At 49.4% G+C, this 22,123-nt stretch overlaps 1 protein-coding gene across 1 annotated transcript in view; it reads left to right on the top strand.

Moving 5' to 3' along the window:
* The window catches only part of LOC142312550 (putative E3 ubiquitin-protein ligase HERC6), a 149,536-nt gene that overhangs the window by 75,635 nt on the left and 51,778 nt on the right, over nt 1-22,123 (top strand). Inside the window, exon 13 of the mRNA XM_075351539.1 lies at nt 4,156-4,292. Within this exon, the coding sequence (XP_075207654.1) occupies nt 4,156-4,292 (137 nt within the window). The remainder of the gene's footprint in view (nt 1-4,155; nt 4,293-22,123) is intronic.

Raw genomic sequence — 22,123 nt, forward strand, 5'->3', positions numbered from 1 at the left:
GTTACGCAAGATCAGGTCCGACTGCCGTCGCGCCATTCTCGTCGCTCCAGACTGGCCGAGGCGGTCGTGGTACCCGGATCTGTGGCATCTCACGGTGGGTCAACCATGGGCGCTTCCAGACCGCCCAGACTTGCTGTCACAAGGCCCGTTTTTCCATCTGAATTCTGTGGCCCTCAACCTGACTGTGTGGCCATTGAGTCCTGGCTCCTAGCGTCTTCAGGGTTATCTCAGGATGTCATTGCCACCATGAGACAGGCCAGGAAGCCTACGTCCGCCAAGATCTATTATAGGTCTTGGCAAATCTTCCTATCCTGGTGCGCTAATAACGGTTTTACTCCATGGCCGTTTGCCTTACCCACTTTTCTTTCATTCCTTCAATCCGGAATGGACAAGGGTTTGTCACTTGGCTCTCTCAAGGGCCAAGTATCGGCGCTCTCCGTGTTTTTTCAAAAGCGCCTAGCCAGGCTTCCGCAGGTCCGCACGTTCCTGCAGGGAGTTTGCCACATAGTCCCACCTTACAAGCGTCCGCTGGAACCCTGGGATCTTAACAGGGTGCTAACGGCTCTTCAGAAACCACCTTTCGAGCCACTGCGGGATGTCTCTCTATCACATCTTTCGCAGAAGGTGGCCTTCCTAGTGGCAGTCACATCACTTCGGAGAGTGTCTGAGCTAGCAGCGCTGTCATGCAAGGCCCCCTTCCTGGTGTTTCACCAGGATAAGGTGGTTCTGCGTCCAGTCCCGGAATTTCTCCCTAAGGTGGTATCCCCTTTTCATCTCAATCAGGATATCTCTTTGCCTTCATTTTGCCCTAATCCAATTCACCAGTGTGAAAAGGATTTGCACTCTTTGGATCTTGTGAGAGCACTCTGGCTCTACGTGTCTCGCACGGCGCCCCTGCGTCGTTCAGATGCGCTCTTTGTCCTTGTCGCTGGCCAGCGTAAGGGTTCGCAGGCTTCCAAGTCAACCTTGGCTCGGTGGATCAAGGAACCGATTCTCGAAGCCTACCGTTCTTCTGGGCTTCCGCTTCCTTCAGGGCTGAAAGCCCATTCTACCAGAGCCGTGGGTGCATCCTGGGCATTGCGGCACCGGGCTACGCCTCAGCAGGTGTGTCAGGCAGCTACGTGGTCTAGTCTGCACACTTTCACGAAACACTATCAAGTGCATACCTATGCTTCGGCAGACGCCAGTCTAGGTAGGCGAGTCCTTCAGGCGGCGGTTGCCCACCTGTAAGAGGGGGCCGTTTTTTTCGGCTCTTTTTATTGAGGTATTCTTTTACCCACCAAGGGACTGCTCTTGGACGTCCCAATTGTCTGGGTCTCCCAATGGAGCGACAAAGAAGAAGGGAATTTTGTTTACTTACCGTAAATTCCTTTTCTTCTAGCTCCTATTGGGAGACCCAGCACCCGTCCCTGTACCCTTCGGGCTGGTTGTTTTTTTTTTTGTGTACACATGTTGTTCATGTTGAATTGTTCTTTTGGTTCATGGTTTGCAGTTCTCCGAACATCATTCGGATTGCATTTACCCTAGACCAATTTATAAGTTTTCTCCTTCCTGCTTTTGCACCAAAACTGAGGAGCCCGTGATCCACGGGAGGGTGTATAGGCAGAGGGGAGGTGTTACACTTTTTAAAGTGTAATACTTTGTGTGGCCTCCGGAGGCAGAAGCTATACACCCCAATTGTCTGGGTCTCCCAATAGGAGCTAGAAGAAAAGGAATTTACGGTAAGTAAACAAAATTCCCTTCTTTTTGTTCTTACCTAAAATATAAAGGAAATGTGTCATCTTTAACATTATGCCTTTTAGAGATCATTTCATTTTCAACTTGATTACCTGTTGACAATAACAGTAATTTTGACCAGGGGTGGCCAAACTTCTGCATAGCACTGTATCAGTATGAGGAGGCAATCAAGTGGGTAGAAAGGGAGAGACTTTTTTCAAGGTCATATTTGGGGTGATACCTGCAGTTAAAGGGAATCTGTCACCAGGTTTTTGTTACACCATCTGAGAGCAGCATTAGTAGAGGCAAAGACCTCAATTCCAGTAATGTGTCACTTTCTGGGATGCTTGCTGCAATTTTGATTAAAAACTGTTTTATATGCTGCAACTCTTCTCTATATAACCCCGCTCACACCACTAATTGATAGTTGTGTATACTGTGCATAGTCAGAAAATTGGTAATCAGTAGAGGAGGTGGGATTATACTGAGATCATAAATATGATAGACTGCATGGCAACAAGTTTTCTTGTCCTCTAGTGAGCATCTCCTGATAATAAAAAAGTTTTTATAAAAACTACACTTAGCAGCCCAGTAAGTGATACATTGCTAGACTAAGTATCTAATTCTCTAGATCTTGCTCCCTTCAGTTGGGGTAGCAAAAAGTTTGTGAAAGATTCCCTCTACGTTAGTACAGATAGAAATAGAAATGAACTGTACTAGTCTAAGGATTTTGAATAGAACTCTGTCTTATTGTATTTTTCATTCTATTTTTATCTTTTTCTGCTCGTTTGAAAGGGAATCTGCCACAAGGTTTTTGTCACCTAATCTGAGAGCAGCATAATCTAGAAACAGAGACCCTGATTACAGTAATGTAATTACTGGGCTGCTTGCTGTAGTTTCGATAAAATCACTGTTTCATCAGCAGGGGATTATCACTAGAGAACTAGTAAACCAGCTGTCAGGTTGTCAATCATAATAATGACCGCCACATAATCCCGCCTCCAACACTGAGTGGCAGCTTTCTGTGTACACTCTGCTTGGGCAGAAAGCTGCCCATCAGCGATGTTGGCAGGGTTATACAGAGCTCAGCATTCAGAGAACTGCTAGATCTGCAGCAGATAAATCAGTGTTTTTATAAAAACTGCAGCAAGTAGCCCAGTAATTACATTACTGTAATCAGGGTCTCTGTTTCTAGATTATGCTGCTCTCAGATTATCACTGTAATCAGGATCTCTGTCCCTATATTATGCTGCTCTCAGGTGGGGTAGCAAAAACCTGGTGACAGATTCCATTTAACAGAACACTAAAGCGGGCTTTACACGCTGCGACATTGCTAGCCGATGCTAGCGATGGCGAGTGTGATAACACCCGCCCCTATCGTTATGCCGATATGCGGAGATCGCTGCCGTAGCGAACATTATCGCTACGGCAGCGTCACACATACTTACCTGCTCGGCAACATCGCTGTGACCGGCGATCCGCCTCCTTTCTAAGGGGGCGGTTCGCTCGGTGTCACAGCTACGTCACTAAGCGGCCGCCCAATCAAATCGGAGTGGCGGAGATGAGCGGGACGAACATCCCGCCCACCTCCTTCCTTCCTCATTGCTGGCGTGTGGCAGGTAAGGAGAGGTTCCTCGTTCCTGCGGCGTCACACGTAGCGATGTGTGCTGCCGCAGGGACGACGATCAACTTCGCCCAAGCGACAGCAGCGATAATTGGGAGCGGACCCCCATGTCAACGAGGAGCGATTTTGGACGTTTTTGCAACGATCCAAAATCGCTCCTAGGAGTCACACACAATGAGATCGCTACAGCGGCCGGATGTGCGTCACAAAATCTGTGACCCCAACGAGATCGCTGTAGCGATCTCGTAGCGTGTAAAGCCACCCTTAGTCATGTGAGAAGTTTATATTAGCATTTTTTTGGGTGCTGAGATATTTATCAAGCCATAGAATAGAGATGCCCAAACACTCAGCTTAGCAATATGTCCAGTTCATTCCTAAAAATGTATTTTGGCTTTTATCGGAAAGCTATGGCTAGCTAAGGATCTGGTAACTGAAGTAGGAAAATGCCAACATGAGCCCAACCAATTAATGAAACATCTGTCATGTCACTGAAGGAGATGAAACTCCCTGAAAGAAAAATCGTCTTTGTTGCTCATGTCAACCAATCACAGCACAGCTTTAATTTCAAATTCTGCTCTTGTAAAATAAAAGCATTGTTGTGATTGGCTGCTCTGGGAAAAAATATATCTGTTTTTTCTTTTAGACTTTGTTTTATAACTCTGTCCCATAAGGTTTAATGAATCTCATATATTCTTGTATATTGTAGGTAGCATATTCTTGTATGCATAGTTTTTTTTATTTAATTTTTGTATTGACAGCAGAAATAAAAAATATCCCATTTGCAAAGCAGTAAATGCTCTTTTGTAATTTTTCAGAGGCATTATGGTCATCTTTGCTTGAACCTTCTCTGATGAAGCAAATCCAAATGTTTAAGATTGCCTTGGTAATATCTGTGTTTAGTGACAAGGTTTCTACAAAATGTATATTAGACGTGCTAAAGAAGTTGTATAAGGTGAGTGTCAATGGGTTGGTATCTGTATAGTCCGAAATCTAAGACCACAAGGCGACATTTATGAAGAGCCTTGAGCCACAATTGTGACCAAACAGTTGCATATTTTTGAGCAAAGACATCAGCTGCATTCAATGTAAATTGTAAAATCATGATAATTAACGTATTTTTCAGCCCATAAGACGCACCCTGGGTTTAGAGGAAGATAATAGGAAAATAAAATTTCTTCATCGTTCCTTATGGGAGACCCAAACCATGGGTGTATAGCTTCTGCCTCCGGAGGACACACAAAGTACTACACTCAAACGTGTAGCTCCTCCCTCCGGGCTATATACACCCCCTGGATGACAATCTAACCAGTTCAATGCTTTGTGTTTCAGGAGGTCACACACACACATGCATTCTCTGATTTTTTTCATTTTTATTTTTATTTTAAAGATTTGGAAGAAAAGCGGGTCCAGTCTGGACTCCCGGCATGTCCCTTCTCACCCCACTGTGTCGGCGGTGCTGTTAAGGTTGACTTTACAAGGCTGGAGCCTTCACATGCCGCGCTCCTTCACATCCTCTGAGAGGCTCTGGGTTGAAGTGGGAGCCGTCACGGTCCTCTCTGCTTGCAGGAGACCGGTCTCCATCCGCAGCCCTGTCTGGTTCCTGCTGGAAGGAGCGTTTAACCCCCCCTCAGGGACTGGCCCTGCGTCTCAAAAGCTAAGTATTGAGACGTTTTTCAGGGGTCCCGGGTACTTTTATTAGGGGGAAAGTATGTTTTTTGTCTTTACTGTAAATTTCGGCCGGTTCTGGGGGTTTCCCCTGAGAACCGCGCCGAAGGTGCCTGCTCGTCGGCCGCATGTTAAAATCTAGGCCCCGGCTTCTGTTTGGGCCTAGTTTCGGTTTCATCTTCCCCTGCATGTCATTCATGCAGGGGAATAGAGTGGCGCCGCCCACCGGCCATCCAGCAGAGGGGAGGACACTCCTCTCTGAGGAGATGTTTCCCTCCCCTGCATCTCTCCTTCGCCCTCCAGTTTCCCGCTCTTGGGCTAATCTCCGCCCCCCCCTCCTCCCAGCGCCATTTTCTCAGCGTTTATCACACTGATCGGCGCTGGCTGCTGAACCTGCTGCTTTCTAGGAAGGCTGACGCTTTACTGGGGGTCCGAGCTGTGGAATCCGGAGGGCACACAGAGAGCGGTCTGGTAAGCCACAACCTCTGGTTGTGGGCTTTATTATACACTCTCAGGACATTCTATAGGAGTGTATTCTTACTGCAGAGCTTCCACCTCAGCAGCATGTCTGTCACCCGGAGCAAGACTGCAAAGCTGTACGCTATATGCACTGCATGTAAGCTCATTCTGCCAGAGCCAAGCACATACCCACATTGTGATGCCTGTGCTAACATGGTTGTGTCTCAGCCTGGAGCCTCCTCAGGGGTTCCTCCGGCCGCTCCAGCCCCAGTGGCTGATCCCCCGGCTTGGGTAGCATCCTTTTCCAAAGCTATTTCCCAGTCTTTTGCCGACTCCATGGGGCAGCTGTCCCGGACACTGCTGACCATGCATCAGCCCTCTTCTCAGGGTGCCTCTGCTGCTCCGAGCTCTGCAGAGCTCTCAGAGCATGTCCTAGGACCCCGTCCCCCTAAACGGAGACGCAGGGACCCTTCTCCTTCCTCGTCCCACGGCTCTGATTCACGAGCCGAGGTGCAGGGCGAGGAGGATTCGTTTACTGTGGGCTCAGACGCTACCTCTATGTACCCCATTGACTTGTCTGAGGGTGATGCGGATGTTAGTGACTTGATTGCGTCCATTAACTCCGTACTGAACCTCAACCCACCAGAGTCAGAGGAACAAGCCTCTCTGGTAGAGATACACCAGTTTACCTCACCTAAGAGAGCTAGGAGTATGTTTTTTAACCACTCCAGTTTTCAGACCACTGTTACCAAGCCCAGGGCCTGTCCTGACAAACGTTTTCCGAAACGTAGTTCTGATGACCGTTTTCCTTTTCCACCAGAGGTGGTTAAGGAATGGGCCCAGTCTCCAAAGGTAGACCCTCCGGTGTCCAGAATCTCAGCCCGCACAGTCGTAGCTGTGGCTGATGGCACTTCTCTTAAGGATCCCACTGACCGCCAGGTTGACCTTCTGGCCAAGTCTGTATATGAGGCGGCAGGAGCCTCGTTCTCCCCGTCTTTTGCGGCAGTGTGGGCTCTTAAGGCAGTCTCTGCCTCTCTGGCGGAGATACATTCCCTCACCAGGGACTCTATGCCTGAGATGGATGCCTTAACTTCTCAAGCTTCGGCTTTTTCATCCTACGCCATGTCTGCCATCCTGGAGGCTTCTCACCGCACGGCGGTGGCCTCCGCTAACTCCCTCGCGATCCGCAGGATCTTGTGGCTTCGAGAGTGGAAAGCAGACGCTTCCTCTAAGAAGTACCTTGCGAGTCTCCCTTTTGCTGGGTCCCGGCTGTTTGGTGAACAAGTGGATGAAATAATTAAGGAAGCTACTGGCGGGAAGAGTACTTCCTTGCCACAAACTAAAACCAGGAAACCTATCCAGGGCAGATACCAATCGAGGTTTCGTTCCTTTCGTTCCTCTAACTGGTCATCCTCTAAGCCCTCGACCTCGTCCACTACCGCAGCCAAGGATCGTAAACCCAACTGGCGCGCGAAGCCGCGTCCTCAAAAGACCGGAGGAGCCGCTGCCACTAAGGCAGCCCCCTCTTGACTATCTGGTTGCGCCAGCAACGTCCTAGGTCGGTGGCAGGCTCTCCCACTTTGGCGACGTGTGGTTTCAACACGTCTCCGATCAGTGGGTGCGGGATATCATCTCCCACGGCTACAGGATAGAATTTTCTTCCAGCCCGCCAAACAGATTTTTTCTGTCCACCCCCCCCTGCTCCAAAGCCGCCGCCTTCTCTCAGGCCATGGCATCCCTGCAGGCCAACGGTGTAATTGTTCCGGTTCCCGCCCGGGAACGGTTCAGCGGTTTCTACTCAAACCTCTTTCTAGTCCCCAAGAAGGACGGTTCCTTCCGGCCCATCCTGGATCTCAAGCTTCTCAAAAACCGAAAGACTCAAATTACCCATAAAACAATTTTATTACATATATGCCACAAACAAGGTACACACGTTAAAAAATTGATGAATCTCATCAATTTTTTAACGTGTGTACCTTGTTTGTGGCATATATGTAATAAAATTGTTTTATGGGTAATTTGAGTCTTTCGGTTTTTGGTTTAATATAATTACCTTGATATCGAATTCGGTGTTTGATCTCAAGCTTCTCAACAAGCATGTTCAGGTGCGGCGCTTTCGCATGGAATCTCTGAGATCGGTCATTGCCTCAATGACCCAAGGAGATTTTCTGGCATCCATCGACATCAGAGATGCCTATCTGCATGTGCCTATTGCGGTTTCACACCAGCGTTGGCTACGCTTTGCAATCGGAGAGGAACATTTCCAATTCGTGGCTCTCCCCTTCGGGTTAGCCACGCCCCCTCGAGTATTCACCAAGGTCATGGCAGCAGTGGTTGCGGTTCTGCACCTCCAGGGGTTGGCAGTGATTCCTTACCTGGACGACCTTCTAGTCAAGGCCTCATCCAGTGCAGACTGCCAGCGGAGTGTCTCACTCACTCTCGCCACGCTCGTTCAGTTCGGGTGGCTTGTCAACCTGCCCAAGTCCACTCTGACCCCGACCCAGGTACTTATGTACCTAGGGATGCAATTCGAGACTCTGCCGGCACTTGTCAAGTTGCCCTTAGTCAAACAGCAGTCCCTTCGTCTGGCGGTGCACTCTCTGCTGAGGCACCGCCGTCATTCCATCAGACACCTCATGCAGGTGCTGGGTCAGATGGTGGCGTCAATGGAAGCGGTTCCCTTTGCCCAGTTCCATCTGCGTCCCCTGCAGCTGGACATTCTCCGCTGTTGGGACAAGCGGATCCTTGCACAGGCTGGTGGCTCTGTCGTCACAGACCAGGAGCTCCCTTCAGTGGTGGCTTCGGCCCCTCTCTCTGTCACAGGGACGCTCCTTCCTGACTCCGTCCTGGGTGATCCTCACCACGGATGCCAGCCTCTCCGGTTGGGGAGCAGTATTTCTCCATCACCGAGCACAGGGCACTTGGACTCCGTCCGAATCAGCCCTCTCGATCAATGTGCTGGAGATCAGAGCTGTGTTTCTAGCTCTCCTAGCCTTTCACCACCTGTTGGCGGGCAGGCACATTCGAGTTCAGTCGGACAACGCGACAGCGGTTGCCTACATTAATCACCAGGGCGGGACTCGCAGCCATCTGGCGATGTTGGAGGTTCAACGAATCCTCCAGTGGACGGAGGACTCCAAGTCCACCATATCTGCAGTCCACATCCCAGGCGTGGAAAACTGGGAGGCCGATTATCTCAGCCGTCAAACCGTGGACAGCGGCGAGTGGGCCCTGCATCCGTCAGTGTTCAGATCAATCTGCCGCAAATGGGGCACTCCGGAAGTGGATCTAATGGCATCCCGGCACAACAACAAGGTTCCGGTTTACGTGGCTCGCTCCCACGATCCTCAAGCCTTCGCAGCGGACGAACTGATTCAAGATTGGTCTCAGTTCCGTCTGGCCTATGTGTTCCCCCCTCTAGCTCTCTTGCCCAGGGTTCTGCGCAAGATCAGAATGGAGGGCCGTCGAGTCCTAATCATTGCTCCGGACTGGCCCAGGCGAGCTTGGTACCCAGACCTGCTCCGTCTGTCCGTAGGGGTGCCGTGGCATCTCCCGGACCGCCCAGACCTTCTCTCTCAAGGTCCGTTCTTCCGCCAGAATTCTGCGGCTCTCAGATTGACGGCGTGGCTCTTGAGTCCTGGATCCTGACGGCTTCAGGCATTCCCTCTGAGGTCATCTCCACTATGACTCAGGCTCGGAAGTCTTCCTCGGCCAAGATTTACCACAGGACTTGGAGGATTTTCCTGTCCTGGTGTCGCTCTTCCGACCATGCTCCTTGGCCGTTCTCCTTGCCGACCATCCTGTCTTTTCTACAGTCCGGTCTACAGCTAGGACTGTCCCTCAATTCCCTCAAGGGACAGGTGTCGGCTCTGTCGGTATTGTTCCAGCGGCGTATCGCCCGACTGGCTCAGGTGCGCACCTTCATGCAGGGAGCATCTCACATCATTCCTCCTTACCGGCGGCCCTTGGATCCCTGGGACCTTAATCTGGTCCTCACGGCCTTACAGAAACCCCCCTTTGAGCCTCTCAGGGAGGTTCCTTTGTTTAGACTTTCACAGAAAGTTGTTTTTCTAGTAGCCATAACTTCTCTCAGGAGAGTTTCTGATTTGGCTGGGCTCTCTTCGGAATCCCCCTTTTTGGTGTTTCACCAAGACAAGGTGGTTCTTCGTCCGACTCCGGACTTTCTCCCTAAGGTGGTGTCTTCTTTCCACCTTAACCAGGACATTTCATTGCCTTCTCTTTGTCCGGCCCCTGTGCATCGCTTTGAGAAGGCGTTGTATTCCTTAGATTTGGTGCGGGCGCTCCGAATCTATGTGTCACGCACCGCCGTTTTTAGGCGGTGCACCTCACTTTTTGTGCTAACCACTGGTCAGCGCAAGGGTCTCGCTGCTTCTAAACCGACCCTAGCTCGTTGGATCAGGTCGGCTATCACCGATGCCTACCAGTGTTCTCAGGTGCCTCCTCCGCCAGGGATTAAGGCGCACTCGACCAGAGCTGTCGGTGCCTCCTGGGCTTTCAGGCACCAGGCTACGGCTCAGCAGGTTTGTCAGGCTGCCACGTGGTCCAGTCTGCACACTTTTTCGAAGCACTACCAAGTGCATGCTCATGCTTCGGCAGATGCGAGCTTGGGCAGACGCATTCTTCAGGCGGCTGTCGCCCATTTGTGAAGTTAGGTTTTGCCTACTTCTCAGTTTGGTTTGTTTCCCACCCATGGACTGCTTTGGAACGTCCCATGGTTTGGGTCTCCCATAAGGAACGATGAAGAAAAAGAGAATTTTGTTTACTTACCGTAAATTCTTTTTCTTATAGTTCCGACATGGGAGACCCAGCACCCTCCCTGTTGCCTGTTGGCAGTTTTTTGTTCCGTGTGTTTCACCGGCTGTTGTTAGTAGACAGAGTTCCGGTCTTTCCGAGTTTTACTCTATCTCTACTTATGGGTGGATGTCCTCCTTCAGCTTTTGCACTGAACTGGTTAGATTGTCATCCAGGGGGTGTATATAGCCCGGAGGGAGGAGCTACACGTTTGAGTGTAGTACTTTGTGTGTCCTCCGGAGGCAGAAGCTATACACCCATGGTTTGGGTCTCCCATGTCGGAACTATAAGAAAAAGAATTTACGGTAAGTAAACAAAATTCTCTTTTTTAAACAAAAACTGTGGTCATGACACACTGTTATTGGGCGAGGATCTGCTGCTGACACTGTTATGGGGGTAATGTCCCCAAATTCTCTACTAAGGTACCCCATCCTGGTAATGATCCTCCTGCTTTGTATATGATCCCAATCCTTGTATACAGTGTGTCCACCCATATCCTGAGAACGTGAGAACGGCGGCAGCTATAGGAATAGAAGTGGTGTCTAGGTATAGTAAAGTAGCCATGCGCTACGCAATGAAACCACCTACAGCGCCACCTGGTGGAAAACAACGGAGTTAGCATTTTTATCTCGAAAATGGAACGAGATAGAGAAAAAAAGTGAATTAAAAAATTGTAGGGCATCATTAATTCAATACGAATCGACATCTTGCATACAGAAATGCTATGATTAGAACATGTAAAACTCACAAGGCTGCGGACGTGAAGAGATACCTCTTGGATACCTTCCTACAAGTCATTGGGTATGGTGGTGGCTGTGTGGAGTGGCCTCCACGCTCACCTGACCTGACCCCATTGGACTTCTTTCTGTGAGGTCACATCAAATAGCAGGTGTATGCGACCCCTCCACCAACATTGCAGGACCTACGACGACGTATCACAGATGTTTGTGCAAACGTGTCACCTACCATATTGCACAACGTGCAGCAAGATACAGTATGCTGTCCAGAGTCCATATGTGCATTGCAGCTGACGGTGGCCACTTTGAGCATCAAAGGTAAATGAGCGCCACCAGCGTGACCAGCATTCAATGTTTTGGGGGGTCATGGGTTTCATATGATAGCATTTCTGTATGCAAGCTGTCGATTCGTATTTAATTGATGATGCCCTACAATTTTTCAATTCACTTCTTTTCTCCATCTCGTTCCGTTTTCGAGATAAAAATGCTAACTCCGTTGTTTTCTACCAGGTGGCGCTGTAGGTGGTTTCATTACGTAGCGCATGGCTGCTTTACTATACCTAGACCACTTCTATTCCTATAGCTGCCGCTGTTCTCAAGTTAATGGCGGTGAACACACTGTATATGTCCCTCATCTAGGTATAGCCCCCATTCTGATAAATACTCCCATCTTGATAAATACCCCCATCCTGCTATATACCCCCATCCTGCTATATACCCCCATCCTGCTATATAGACCCATCCTGATAAGTACCCCATCCTGCTATATAGCCCCATCCTGATAGATACCCTCATCCTACTATATACTCCCATCCTGCTATATATCCCCATCCTGCTATATGCCTCCATTCTGCTATATACCCCCATCCTGATAAATACCCCCATCCTGCAATATGCCCTGTATCCTGTGGCACAGAAAAAAACAAACGTTTATACTCACCTTTCCTCCCTCCAGCCACATCGCTCGTCCTCCTTTCTGTGTCAGCAGCAGCGCCGCTGACCAGTGTGGAGCCGGTCACCGTTCCCTGCAGCATTGCAATGTCCTACAGGAGAGCGGTGAGTACAGGGATGATGTCATCGCTGTCGCACAGCTCCACACACATCAGTGGGCCGGCAGAAAGGAGGACATCACGATGCTGCAGGGAACAACCAGTGAGTATACCGTACTTATTCACTGCCCTCCGCTCTGATGATGATACGCGGGGGGCAGTGAATATAGCCACACATGATCACTCCAGGCTGTAGTTGCCAGGGGTGATAACGCAGGCCGGCTCTTTACTATGCACACACCCCCCGCCCATTATACCGCCCACCTGTCAGCGCCGGCTTCAGCGCTGAGATATGATGGACGGGAGGATGCATGCATATGAAATAAGCAGGCCCACGTGGTCACGGCAGGCGCTGCTACATCCTGCTCGTGTGTTTTATAGTCCGAAAAATACGGTACAATCAAAATAGTATATATAAATTTCTTTAGTTTAAAAAATATCACGAACACCTTAAATTGTTTTTACGGACAGGGCAAAATAGTGCAAAACAGTCAAACAAGCTTGTTTCTAGTTCATTTGTGCTGAAAAATTATATTTGCAATATACAATATATTTGTATCATTTATATCAGGGCTGTGAAGTCGGAGTCGTGGAGTCGGAGTCGAAGCTCATTTTGGTGGAGTCGGAGTCGGTATAAAATGCACCGAGTCCGACTCCTAAAATATATAATAAATTGGGGACAGTAGTGCAATGCAGAGTGCGATGAAAATTTTTTCATAGGAATTTGGGAAAGGTATGAAATGTCCTGTAAATGTTTGTTCTATTCCTGATCTAAGGCTGCATTCACACACAGCGTTTTTGCTGCGTTTTTTTGAGAATACATTTTTCAGCTGCAAAAGCAGATCAGCTTTTTAAAAAAACGCATCACCGGAAAGGTTTTTGAACTCATAATAATGCTTTCAATAGCAAAAGCAGATTAGAAAACCGCCACAAACTGACATGCTCATTCTTTGTGAGGATCCTCACAAAACGCTGTGTCTGAATGTCCTATCTTGAAACCCATTGCCTTTGCTGGGATGCCCAGAGTCACTGCATTTCACTGAATTATTTTGCCATCAATGTTCGATATGTTTGTGACAAGAAAGAAATTGTTAGCAAGACACTGGCAGTAAAAGATAGTAAAACTCATCACATAAGCCAGTTTCTCCAGGCCTTAGTGGAAAAAGTTCTGCAAGATTAGGAACGCCAAAAAGAACAGGTTCTTGCCATTGTAACGAACAATGCTTCAAACATAAGTACAATTAAACTGATGAATGAGAGTAATGAACAACAGCTAGAAGAAAATTTAGGATTTAGTATGTGTGAGATGGAGCCACAGTGCTGTTCATGTAACTGAGGAACAAACAGATATTACAACAGAAGAACAGCAAAATGATACTTTAGGATTAGATGATCTTGTTGAAGCTGCTTCAAAACACTTTCATATTCATCACATGCGCTGTGTTCAACTGGCAATAAGAGATAGTCTGCAATGGGGACCCCGGTTTCACACATCCGTCTTTTCGCCGATTTGGCGGATGCGGCGCACTCCAGTACAGTGTATACAGTACAGTGGCAGCGCGACAAACGACGGTCACATGCTTTCATGTGACTGGAGCATGTGACCTGGAATTTGTGGCGCTGTCACTGTACTGTATCGTACTATACTGGCGTGCGCCACATCCGCCAAACCGGCGAAAAGCCGGATGTGTGAAACTGGGCGGACATGCTGGAAATCTGATTGGAAAAGTGAGGAAGTTGGTTATTGCCGCCAGAACCCCTAAAAGTGATTCCATCTTGAAGAGACGTGCTGGGAAAGGGGCAATTGTTGATCAAGCCACTCGGTGAGGCAGCACTTATTTAATGACTGCGCGATTGCTTGAACTAAAATCGTTTCTTATAGATATGATGTACCCTCAAGTAACCTTAAATGAAAGTCAATGGACACAGGTGGCTGAATTGAAGGAATTGCTTAATCACCCATTTACCGTGACTAAAAAATTACAAGCTGAGGATTTAACTCCTGGCATTTTCATTAGGCCCCTTTCACACGTCAGTGATTCTGGGACGTTTGTGCTTTTTTTAAAACGTACCAGAATCACTGACATACGCAGACCCATTATAATGAATGGGTCTGCTCACACGTCAGTGATTTTTCACTGCACGTGTCTCCGTGCGGCGTACCCGCATGTGCGTGATTGCCGCACGGAGACATGTCTATTTTTTTCTGGCATCACTGATGTCCCACGGACCACGCGGTGGTGTGGTCCGTGAAACACGTGCCAGAAAAAAACGTGCTTTTAAAATAAAAAACATTTTAACTCACCCGGTGTCCAGCGATGTCCTCTGCAGCCCGTTCTCCCTGCTGCTTCTGAGCCGGCTCATTATTGTCGCGCATATTCATTATGCGCGACACAGCCGACCCGGAAGCAGCTGCTGCGGGGGTCAGCGCCGGCCGGATGCTGCACCGCGGGAGCGATCAGCACCATGGAGAGCGGGAGCGTGCACAGGTGAGTTGTTTTTTAAGTGCAATCACGGGCCACGGAGAACGGAGCCCGGATTGCACTTAGACAACTCACGTGTGCCGTGAGTCACGGCACACGCAGGGACATGTGCGTGTTTTACACGCCAGTGAAAAACGTCACTGTTTTTCACTGACGTGTGAAACGGGCCTAAGGTAGTGGAAGAACTTGCTAGTTTACCTGTCCCAAAGAGGAGGTTTAATCACAGATGGCATTTCTGCTTCAATGAAACAGAGAGAAAGACACAGCTATTGGAAAATAAAATTCTTCTTCTTGGCAGCTGTTTATGTGAACCCAAGTCATCATATTCTGCTTGATGATCAACAGCTTACTAAAGGAAAATAAGCTTTGAGTGAGGTAGCAGTTAGGATGAGCAGCTACAGGACTGCCAGGCGCAAGAGGACTTGGGGCCTGACAGTGCTACTGCTGCTATATCTTCACCTCATCAGATGAGTAGTTTAGCTTTGACAAGTATTTGGATGACATGGAGCAGCAAAGTGTTGCCGCAAGGAAAAAGATTTCACTCTGTCTCCTATAGCAGCAGATTGACCAGATTTCAGTAAAATTTTTCACTTGCTCTCAAAGAAATAGAAAAATTCAACCATTCATCAAAACTGACTGAGCATGAGGCAATTCCTTTATACCCGGAAATTGTTAGAGATGTTGCCCATGTGGTTACGGCTTTGCCTCCAACCCAAGTTAGTGTAGACAGGTTGTTCTCTAGCCTTAAAATTATTAGGTCAGATTTGAGGTCATCTATGAAGGAGGATCTGATGGAAGCAACTCTATTTTTTAGAACAAATTCACAGACTGCACAAATGTTATTTAGTATGTTTTTGTTGAAAACTATTTTTTGGCACTTACATAGTTTATTACATAGTGTTATATATAACACTATATAATAAACCATGTAAGTGGCAAAAAACAGTTTTCATCAAAAACATACTAAATAATAAAATTTAGTATAATGCTTATATTTAAGTGAAAAATTTATTGTAGTACAATGTGAACATCAGACATTTAATCATTTTTATGATACAATAATCAAGATATTTAAATAGAACATAAAATATTTTTATTGGAATACAACTTTAGAACACAAAAAACTGTAATAAATTGTAAATATGTAAATATATATATTATACATGCACACACAAGATATATATGCAATGTACTGTATATTACATATTGTATAACATATTTACAATTTATTACAGTTTTTTGTGTTCTAAAGTTGTATTCCAATAAATATATTTTATGTTCTATCTAAATATCTTGATTATTGTATCATAAAAATGATTAAATGTCTGATGTTCACATTGTACTACAATAAATTTCTTCATCGTTCCTTATGGGAGACCCAAACCATGGGGTGTATAGCTTCTGCCTCCGGAGGACACACAAAGTACTACACTCAAACGTGTAGCTCCTCCCTCCGGGCTATATACACCCCCTGGATGACAATCTAACCAGTTCAATGCTTTGTGTTTCAGGAGGTCACACACACACATGCATTCTCTGATTTTTTTCATTTTTATTTTGATTTTAAAGATTTGGAAGAAAAGCGGGTCCAGTCTGGACTCCCGGCATGTCCCTTCTCACCCCACTGTGTCGGCGGTGCTGTTAAGGTTGACTTTACAAGGCTGGAGCCTTCACATGCCGCGCTCCTTCACATCCTCTGAGAGGCTCTGGGTTGAAGTGGGAGCCGTCACGGTCCTCTCTGCTTGCAGGAGACCGGTCTCCATCCGCAGCCCTGTCTGGTTCCTGCTGGAAGGAGCGTTTAACCCCCCCTCAGGGACTGGCCCTGCGTCTCAAAAGCTAAGTATTGAGACGTTTTTCAGGGGTCCCGGGTACTTTTATTAGGGGGAAAGTATGTTTTTTGTCTTTACTGTAAATTTCGGCCGGTTCTGGGGGTTTCCCCTGAGAACCGCGCCGAAGGTGCCTGCTCGTCGGCCGCATGTTAAAATCTAGGCCCCGGCTTCTGTTTGGGCCTAGTTTCGGTTTCATCTTCCCCTGCATGTCATTCATGCAGGGGAATAGAGTGGCGCCGCCCACCGGCCATCCAGCAGAGGGGAGGACACTCCTCTCTGAGGAGATGTTTCCCTCCCCTGCATCTCTCCTTCGCCCTCCGGTTTCCCGCTCTTGGGCTAATCTCCGCCCCCCCCTCCTCCCAGCGCCATTTTCTCAGCGTTTATCACACTGATCGGCGCTGGCTGCTGAACCTGCTGCTTTCTAGGAAGGCTGACGCTTTACTGGGGGTCCGAGCTGTGGAATCCGGAGGGCACACAGAGAGCGGTCTGGTAAGCCACAACCTCTGGTTGTGGGCTTTATTATACACTCTCAGGACATTCTATAGGAGTGTATTCTTACTGCAGAGCTTCCACCTCAGCAGCATGTCTGTCACCCGGAGCAAGACTGCAAAGCTGTACGCTATATGCACTGCATGTAAGCTCATTCTGCCAGAGCCAAGCACATACCCACATTGTGATGCCTGTGCTAACATGGTTGTGTCTCAGCCTGGAGCCTCCTCAGGGGTTCCTCCGGCCGCTCCAGCCCCAGTGGCTGATCCCCCGGCTTGGGTAGCATCCTTTTCCAAAGCTATTTCCCAGTCTTTTGCCGACTCCATGGGGCAGCTGTCCCGGACACTGCTGACCATGCATCAGCCCTCTTCTCAGGGTGCCTCTGCTGCTCCGAGCTCTGCAGAGCTCTCAGAGCATGTCCTAGGACCCCGTCCCCCTAAACGGAGACGCAGGGACCCTTCTCCTTCCTCGTCCCACGGCTCTGATTCACGAGCCGAGGTGCAGGGCGAGGAGGATTCGTTTACTGTGGGCTCAGACGCTACCTCTATGTACCCCATTGACTTGTCTGAGGGTGATGCGGATGTTAGTGACTTGATTGCGTCCATTAACTCCGTACTGAACCTCAACCCACCAGAGTCAGAGGAACAAGCCTCTCTGGTAGAGATACACCAGTTTACCTCACCTAAGAGAGCTAGGAGTATGTTTTTTAACCACTCCAGTTTTCAGACCACTGTTACCAAGCCCAGGGCCTGTCCTGACAAACGTTTTCCGAAACGTAGTTCTGATGACCGTTTTCCTTTTCCACCAGAGGTGGTTAAGGAATGGGCCCAGTCTCCAAAGGTAGACCCTCCGGTGTCCAGAATCTCAGCCCGCACAGTCGTAGCTGTGGCTGATGGCACTTCTCTTAAGGATCCCACTGACCGCCAGGTTGACCTTCTGGCCAAGTCTGTATATGAGGCGGCAGGAGCCTCGTTCTCCCCGTCTTTTGCGGCAGTGTGGGCTCTTAAGGCAGTCTCTGCCTCTCTGGCGGAGATACATTCCCTCACCAGGGACTCTATGCCTGAGATGGATGCCTTAACTTCTCAAGCTTCGGCTTTTTCATCCTACGCCATGTCTGCCATCCTGGAGGCTTCTCACCGCACGGCGGTGGCCTCCGCTAACTCCCTCGCGATCCGCAGGATCTTGTGGCTTCGAGAGTGGAAAGCAGACGCTTCCTCTAAGAAGTACCTTGCGAGTCTCCCTTTTGCTGGGTCCCGGCTGTTTGGTGAACAACTGGATGAAATAATTAAGGAAGCTACTGGCAGGAAGAGTACTTCCTTGCCACAAACTAAAACCAGGAAACCTATCCAGGGCAGATACCAATCGAGGTTTCGTTCCTTTCGTTCCTCTAACTGGTCATCCTCTAAGCCCTCGACCTCGTCCACTACCGCAGCCAAGGATCGTAAACCCAACTGGCGCGCGAAGCCGCGTCCTCAAAAGACCGGAGGAGCCGCTGCCACTAAGGCAGCCCCCTCTTGACTATCTGGCTGCGCCAGCAACGTCCTTGGTCGGTGGCAGGCTCTCCCACTTTGGCGACGTGTGGTTTCAACACGTCTCCGATCAGTGGGTGCGGGATATCATCTCCCACGGCTACAGGATAGAATTTTCTTCCAGCCCGCCAAACAGATTTTTTCTGTCCACCCCCCACTGCTCCAAAGCCGCCGCCTTCTCTCAGGCCGTGGCATCCCTGCAGGCCAACGGTGTAATTGTTCCGGTTCCCGCCCGGGAACGGTTCAGCGGTTTCTACTCAAACCTCTTTCTAGTCCCCAAGAAGGACGGTTCCTTCCGGCCCATCCTGGATCTCAAGCTTCTCAACAAGCATGTTCAGGTGCGGCGCTTTCGCATGGAATCTCTGAGATCGGTCATTGCCTCAATGACCCAAGGAGATTTTCTGGCATCCATCGACATCAGAGATGCCTATCTGCATGTGCCTATTGCGGTTTCACACCAGCGTTGGCTACGCTTTGCAATCGGAGAGGAACATTTCCAATTCGTGGCTCTCCCCTTCGGGTTAGCCACGCCCCCTCGAGTATTCACCAAGGTCATGGCAGCAGTGGTTGCGGTTCTGCACCTCCAGGGGTTGGCAGTGATTCCTTACCTGGACGACCTTCTAGTCAAGGCCTCATCCAGTGCAGACTGCCAGCGGAGTGTCTCACTCACTCTCGTTCAGTTCGGGTGGCTTGTCAACCTGCCCAAGTCCACTCTGACCCAGACCCAGGTACTTATGTACCTAGGGATGCAATTCGAGACTCTGCCGGCACTTGTCAAGTTGCCCTTAGTCAAACAGCAGTCCCTTCGTCTGGCGGTGCGCTCTCTGCTGAGGCACCGCCGTCATTCCATCAGACACCTCATGCAGGTGCTGGGTCAGATGGTGGCGTCAATGGAAGCAGTTCCCTTTGCCCAGTTCCATCTGCGTCCCCTGCAGCTGGACATTCTCCGCTGTTGGAACAAGCGGATCTCTTCCTTGCACAGGCTGGTGGCTCTGTCGTCACAGACCAGGAGCTCCCTTCAGTGGTGGCTTCGGCCCCTCTCTCTGTCACAGGGACGCTCCTTCCTGACTCCGTCCTGGGTGATCCTCACCACGGATGCCAGCCTCTCCGGTTGGGGAGCAGTATTTCTCCATCACCGAGCACAGGGCACTTGGACTCCGTCCGAATCAGCCCTCTCGATCAATGTGCTGGAGATCAGAGCTGTGTTTCTAGCTCTCCTAGCCTTTCACCACCTGTTGGCGGGCAGGCACATTCGAGTTCAGTCGGACAACGCGACAGCGGTTGCCTACATCAATCACCAGGGTGGGACTCGCAGCCGTCTGGCGATGTTGGAGGTTCAACGAATCCTCCAGTGGACGGAGGACTCCAAGTCCACCATATCTGCAGTCCACATCCCAGGTGTGGAAAACTGGGAGGCCGATTATCTCAGCCGTCAAACCGTGGACAGCGGCGAGTGGGCCCTGCATCCGTCAGTGTTCAGATCAATCTGCCGCAAATGGGGCACTCCGGAAGTGGATCTAATGGCATCCCGGCACAACAACAAGGTTCCGGTTTGCGTGGCTCGCTCCCACGATCCTCAAGCCTTCGCAGCGGACGAACTGATTCAAGATTGGTCTCAGTTCCGTCTGGCCTATGTGTTCCCCCCTCTAGCTCTCTTGCCCAGGGTTCTGCGCAAGATCAGAATGGAGGGCCGTCGAGTCATAATCATTGCTCCGGACTGGCCCAGGAGAGCTTGGTACCCAGACCTGCTCCGTCTGTCCGTAGGGGTGCCGTGGCATCTCCCGGACCGCCCAGACCTTCTCGCTCAAGGTCCGTTCTTCCGCCAGAATTCTGCGGCTCTCAGATTGACGGCGTGGCTCTTGAGTCCTGGATCCTGACGGCTTCAGGCATTCCCTCTGAGGTCATCTCCACTATGACTCAGGCTCGGAAGTCTTCCTCGGCCAAGATTTACCACAGGACTTGGAGGATTTTCCTGTCCTGGTGTCGCTCTTCCGACCATGCTCCTTGGCCGTTCTCCTTGCCGACCATCCTGTCTTTTCTACAGTCCGGTCTACAGCTAGGACTGTCCCTCAATTCCCTCAAGGGACAGGTGTCGGCTCTGTCGGTATTGTTCCAGCGGCGTATCGCCCGACTGGCTCAGGTGCGCACCTTCATGCAGGGCGCATCTCACATCATTCCTCCTTACCGGCGGCCCTTGGATCCCTGGCACCTTAATCTGGTCCTCACGGCCTTACAGAAACCCCCCTTTGAGCCTCTCAGGGAGGTTCCTTTGTTTAGACTTTCACAGAAAGTTGTTTTTCTAGTAGCCATAACTTCTCAGGAGAGTTTCTGATTTGGCTGCGCTCTCTTCGGAATCCCCCTTTTTGGTGTTTCACCAAGACAAGGTGGTTCTTCGTCCGACTCCGGACTTTCTCCCTAAGGTGGTGTCTTCTTTCCACCTTAACCAGGACATTTCATTGCCTTCTCTTTGTCCGGCCCCTGTGCATCGCTTTGAGAAGGCGTTGCATTCCTTAGATTTGGTGCGGGCACTCCGAATCTATGTGTCACGCACCGCCGTTTTAAGGCGGTGCACCTCACTTTTTGTGCTAACCACTGGTCAGCGCAAGGGTCTCGCTGCTTCTAAACCGACCCTAGCTCGTTGGATCAGGTCGGCTATCACCGATGCCTACCAGTGTTCTCAGGTGCCTCCTCCGCCAGGGATTAAGGCGCACTCGACCAGAGCTGTCGGTGCCTCCTGGGCTTTCAGGCACCAGGCTACGGCTCAGCAGGTTTGTCAGGCTGCCACGTGGTCCAGTCTGCACACTTTTTCGAAGCACTACCAAGTGCATGCTCATGCTTCGGCAGATGCGAGCTTGGGCAGACGCATTCTTCAGGCGGCTGTCGCCCATTTGTGAAGTTAGGTTTTGCCTACTTCTCAGTTTGGTTTATTTCCCACCCATGGACTGCTTTGGAACGTCCCATGGTTTGGGTCTCCCATAAGGAACGATGAAGAAAAAGAGAATTTTGTTTACTTACCGTAAATTCTTTTTCTTATAGTTCCGACATGGGAGACCCAGCACCCTCCCTGTTGCCTGTTGGCAGTTTTTTGTTCCGTGTGTTTCACCGGCTGTTGTTAGTAGACAGAGTTCCGGTCTTTCCGAGTTTTACTCTATCTCTACTTATGGGTGGATGTCCTCCTTCAGCTTTTGCACTGAACTGGTTAGATTGTCATCCAGGGGGTGTATATAGCCCGGAGGGAGGAGCTACACGTTTGAGTGTAGTACTTTGTGTGTCCTCCGGAGGCAGAAGCTATACACCCCATGGTTTGGGTCTCCCATGTCGGAACTATAAGAAAAAGAATTTACGGTAAGTAAACAAAATTCTCTTTTTTTCACTTAACTATAAGCACTATATGTGGGAGTCGGAGTCGTGGAGTCGGAGTCGGTGCAAGGGAAATTGAGGAGTCGGAGTCGAAGGTTTGGCTTACCGACTCCACAGCCCTGATTTATATTCTAGCTGCTTCAATCCCTCATATCTAATGATCTTTAACACACTCTGTGCACTGCATCTATATCAGTCCTTTTCTCCTTCCCTCTCCTTTGTACAGGATTAAACCACACAGATTAATTTACTCCCACCATACAACACAAGAGATGATCTCACAAATCACTGAAACATCTGCTCACTCTCCCTGGTATTCTTCTCTTCTATAGCCGCAGGAGATGTCTCCTCTAACCCAGGCCTTTTTTTTT

This window comes from Anomaloglossus baeobatrachus, chromosome 1 (assembly GCF_048569485.1).
Source record: "Anomaloglossus baeobatrachus isolate aAnoBae1 chromosome 1, aAnoBae1.hap1, whole genome shotgun sequence".
Classification (NCBI taxonomy): Eukaryota; Metazoa; Chordata; class Amphibia; order Anura; family Aromobatidae; genus Anomaloglossus; species Anomaloglossus baeobatrachus.